This window comes from Oncorhynchus mykiss, chromosome 13 (genome assembly GCF_013265735.2).
Source record: "Oncorhynchus mykiss isolate Arlee chromosome 13, USDA_OmykA_1.1, whole genome shotgun sequence".
Classification (NCBI taxonomy): Eukaryota; Metazoa; Chordata; class Actinopteri; order Salmoniformes; family Salmonidae; genus Oncorhynchus; species Oncorhynchus mykiss.
Genome location: NC_048577.1, coordinates 5,690,852 through 5,695,851, shown reverse-complemented (window position 1 = coordinate 5,695,851; position 5,000 = coordinate 5,690,852). Strand labels below are relative to the sequence as shown.

The following is a 5,000-nucleotide window of genomic DNA, read 5'->3' as shown; positions in this document are numbered from 1 at the left end:
TCCAAGACGACGAGGGACAGACAGACAGAGGAGGAGGAGGTGGAGGGGATATGGTGTTATATGCGTTTGACACCAGTAGAGGGCGAGAGGTGCCGGTCCAGATCCCCTTCCCTAACCCCTACCAGTATATATCATCTATAGACTACAACCCACGGGACAACCAGCTGTATGTGTGGAATAACTACTACGTGCTGAGATACCCTCTGCAGTTCAGACCGCCCCAGCCTACCAAAGGTGTGTGTGCCCGGGGGAAGGGCAGGGTGTGTGTGGGGGGCAGTTTGCTAACCATAATGATAATATATTTGACCCCTCCCTCCCCATGCCTCTCTCCTCCAGGTCCTCTCTCATCTCTAATGACTACAGTGGGGTCCTACACAGCCACCGTAGCACTGACCCCAGTACGACCTTCAGCCTCCAATCCCATCGGGGTCATCAACCGGAGTCCGGACTTGCGGCCAATCACGGCCATGGTCCCGCTGACCCCCCACCCCCCCCACCGTGCCCCCATCGCCCCGGGGGGGTCCTACGGGAGGCAGGTTGGGGTGTGTGAGGGGAGGGTGACCAGAGGGGTACAGTGGCCCCCTACACCTAAAGGAGAGATGGTAGAGAGACCATGTCCCAAAGGATCACTGGGTGAGTGTGTGTGTGTGTGTGTGTGTGTGTGTGTGTGTGTGTGTGTGTGTGTGTGTGTGTGTGTGTGTGTGTGTGTGTGTGTGTGTGTGTGTGTGTGTGTGTGTGTGTGAAATGGTAGGCTGGTGAGAAAGGGGGGAGAGAGAGAGAGAGAGAGAGAGAGAGAGAGAGGGGGGGGTGATACTGTAGAGTGAGAGCTTACTGAATGCAAATTAGGTTTTGATATCTGTCTCTCTCTCTCTTCCTCCCTTCCTCCACCCCTTTCTCCCACTCCCCCTCTTTCTCCTCACCCTCCTCTCTCCATCCCTCCTCCCCCTCTCTCTCCCCACCCTCCTCTCTGCCTCCATCCCTCCTCCCCCTCTCTTTCTCCCCACTCTCCCTCCATCCCTCCTCCCCCTCTTTCTCCCCACCCTCCTCTCCCCCTCCATCCCTCCTCCCCCTCTCTTTCTCCCCACCCTCCTCTCCCCCTCCATCCCTCCTCCCCCTCTTTCTCCTCACCCTCCTCTCTCCCTCCACCCCTCCTCCCTCTCTCTATCTCCCCACCCTCCTCTCCCCCTCCATCCCTCCTCCCCCTCTTTCTCCCCACCCTCCTCTCCCCCTCCATCCCTCCTCCCCCTCTCTCTCCCACACCAGGTATTGCATCGTACCAGTGTGTGTTGTCCCCGATAACCTGGAACACCAGAGGGCCTGACCTCAGTAACTGTACCTCCCCCTGGGTCAGTCAGATAGCACAGAAGGTCAGTCACACACACACACACACACACAGGGAGGGAAGGACATGGACACACGCACACACACACACTGTATGCACACACACACGTACAGACACGCACGCAGAAGGACATGGATGGAAACACACCCATACGCACGCGGAGACATACACACACAGGTCGTCAATGGACAGCACCACATAACTTTAACATGACCATATGTTCCTCCCTCCTCCCCCGTTCTCCCTCCCTCCCTCCCTCCCTCCCTCCCTCCCTCCCTCCCTCCCTCCCTCCCTCCCTCCCTCCTCCCCCATTCCCCCTCCCTCCCTCCCTCTGCCTTCCACCCTTGTTCCCCCCCCCCCCCATCGTCCCTTCTAGATAAAGAGTGGGGAGAATGCAGCTAACATCGCTGGTGAGTTAGTAAACCTGACGAGGGGGCGGGTCTACGCCGGTGATGTCAGCATGTCAGTCAAACTTCTAGAGCAGCTGTTGGACATCCTGGATTCTCAGCTTCAGGCCCTACGACCAGCCAACAAGGAGTCTGCTGCACGCAACTACAACAAGGTACACACACACACACACACATTACAGCAATATACACACGCACATTACAACAAGGTACACACACACACACACACATTACAACAAGGTACACACACACACACACATTACAACAAGGTACACACACACACACACATTACAACAAGGTACACACACACACACACACACATTACAGCAAGATACACACACACATTACAGCAAGATACACATTACAGCAAGATACACACACACACACACACACACACTATAACAAGGTACACACACACGCGCATTACAACAAGGTACACACACACACACACACATTACAGCAAGATACACACACACATTACAACAAGGTACACACACACGCATTACAACAAGGTACACACACACGCATTACAACAAGGTACACACACACACACATTACAGCAAGATACACACACACATTACAACAAGGTACACACACACACACATTACAACAAGGTACACACAAACAAAACACACTACAACAAGGTACACACACACACGCTACAATGTACACACAAACAAAACACACTACAACAAGGCACTCACACACACACACACACACACACACACACACTACAAGTTACTCACACACGCACACTACAACAAGGTACACACACACACACACACACACTACAACAAGGCACACACACACTACAACAAGGCACACACACACTACAACAAGGTACACACACACACACTACAACAAGGTACACATACACACACACGCACACTACAAGGTACACACACACACAGACTGTTGTAAGCATTTCACGGTAAGGTCTACTACACCTGTTGTATTCAGCATTTCACGGTAAGGTCTACTACACCTGTTGTATTCAGCATTTCACTGTAAGGTCTACTACACCTGTTGTATTCAGCATTTCACTGTAAGGTCTACTACACCTGTTGTATTCAGCATTTCACTGTAAGGTCTACTACACCTGTTGTATTCAGCATTTCACTGTAAGGTCTACTACACCTGTTGTATTCAGCATTTCACTGTAAGGTCTACTACACCTGTTGTATTCAGCATTTCACTGTGAGGTCTACTACACCTGTTGTATTCAGCATTTCACGGTAAGGTCTACTACACCTGTTGCATTCAGCATTTCACGGTAAGGTCTACTACACCTGTTGTATTCAGCATTTCACGGTAAGGTCTACTACACCTGTTGTATTCAGCATTTCACAGTCAGGTCTACTACACCTGTTGTATTCAGCATTTCACTGTAAGGTCTACTACACCTGTTGTAATCAGCATTTCACGGTAAGGTCTACTACACCTGTTGTAATCAGCATTTCACGGTAAGGTCTACTACACCTGTTGTCTTCAGCATTTCACGGTAAGGTCTACTACACCTGTTGTATTCAGCATTTCACTGTAAGGTCTACTACACCTGTTGTAATCAGCATTTCACGGTAAGGTCTACTACACCTGTTGTATTCAGCATTTCACTGTAAGGTCTACTACACCTGTTGTAATCAGCATTTCACGGTAAGGTCTACTACACCTGTTGTATTCAGCATTTCACGGTAAGGTCTACTACACCTGTTGTATTCAGCATTTCACTGTAAGGTCTACTACACCTGTTGTATTCAGCATTTCACTGTAAGGTCTACTACACCTGTTGTATTCAGCATTTCACTGTAAGGTCTACTACACCTGTTGTATTCAGCATTTCACGGTAAGGTCTACTACACCTGTTGTCTTCGAGTGCATTTGACAAATACCATTGATTTGATTTGATTTGTAGTACTTGTGTAACGTAACGTGTGTTCCTGTCTACTTCAGTTGCAGAAGAGGGAACGCACCTGTAGAGCTTATGTCCAGGTAAACCACAACTCTCTACATATAGTATATATTTAGGTTAGTATAGTTACCATAGCATATTTAGTATAGTATATTTAGTATAGTATATTTAGTATTGTATATTTAGTATTGTATATTTAGTATTGTATCTTTAGTATTATATATTTAGTATGGTATATTTAGTATAGTATATGTAGTATGTATTTTTAGTATTGTATATTCAGTATAGAATCTTTCGTATTGTATATTTAGTATAGTTTATTTAATATAGTATATTTAGTACAGTATATTTATTATTGTGTTTTTAGTATAGATCTTTAGTACAGTATATTTAGTGTTGTACATTTAATATAGTATATTTAGTATAGTATATATTTAGTATGATATCTTTAGTATTGTATATTTAATATATGATATTTTGTATAGTATATTTAGTATTGTTTATTTAGTATAACATTATCCATATTGTATATTTAGTATTGCATATTAAGTATAGTATATGTAGTATGTATATTTAGTATAGTATATTTAGTATAGCATATTTGGTATTGTATTTTTAGTATAGTATCTTTAGTATAGTATATTTAGTATTGTATATTTAATATAGTATATTTAGTATAGTATATTTAGTATAGTATATTTAGTATTGTATATTTAATATAGTATATTTAGTATAGTATATTTAGTATTGTATATTTAGTATAGTATATTTAGTATAGTTTATTTAATATAGTATATTTAGTATTGTTTATTCAGTATAGCATTATTATTATTGTATATTTAGTATTGCATATTAAGTATAGTATATGTAGTATGTATATTTAGTATAGTATATTTAGTATTGTATATTTAGTATTTTATATTTAGTATAGTATCTTTAGTATTGTATCTTTAGTATTGTATCTTTAGTATTGTATCTTTAGTATGGTATCTTTAGTATTGTATATTTAGTATAGTATCTTTAGTATATGGGTGTGTGATATATCTCTATTCCGGACAGGTGATCAGTTCATGAGGCTTTATATGATATAGTCTATACAGTACATAGTATATATATATACAGTACCAGTCAAAAGTTTGGACACACCTACTCATTCAAGTGTTTTTACTATTTTCTACATTGTAGAATAATAGTGAAGACATCAAAACTATGAAATAACACATATGGAATCATGTAGTCACCAAAAAGGTATGTATATATATATATATATATATATATATATATTTGTGTGTGTCTCTGACAGGCGGTGGTTCAGGTAGTTGATAACCTGTTGGGCCCTGAA

General features: G+C 42.8%; 1 protein-coding gene across 1 annotated transcript in view; it reads left to right on the top strand.

The window, feature by feature from the left end:
- LOC110487505 (adhesion G protein-coupled receptor L1-like) overlaps positions 1-5,000 on the top strand; it is a 76,656-nt gene that overhangs the window by 59,968 nt on the left and 11,688 nt on the right. Inside the window, exons 10-14 of the mRNA XM_036939965.1 lie at positions 1-633; positions 1,264-1,367; positions 1,719-1,904; positions 3,700-3,738; positions 4,962-5,000. The exon at positions 1-633 is cut by the window's left edge and continues 112 nt beyond it; the exon at positions 4,962-5,000 is cut by the window's right edge and continues 142 nt beyond it. Coding sequence (XP_036795860.1) covers positions 1-633; positions 1,264-1,367; positions 1,719-1,904; positions 3,700-3,738; positions 4,962-5,000 — 1,001 coding nt within the window. The remainder of the gene's footprint in view (positions 634-1,263; positions 1,368-1,718; positions 1,905-3,699; positions 3,739-4,961) is intronic.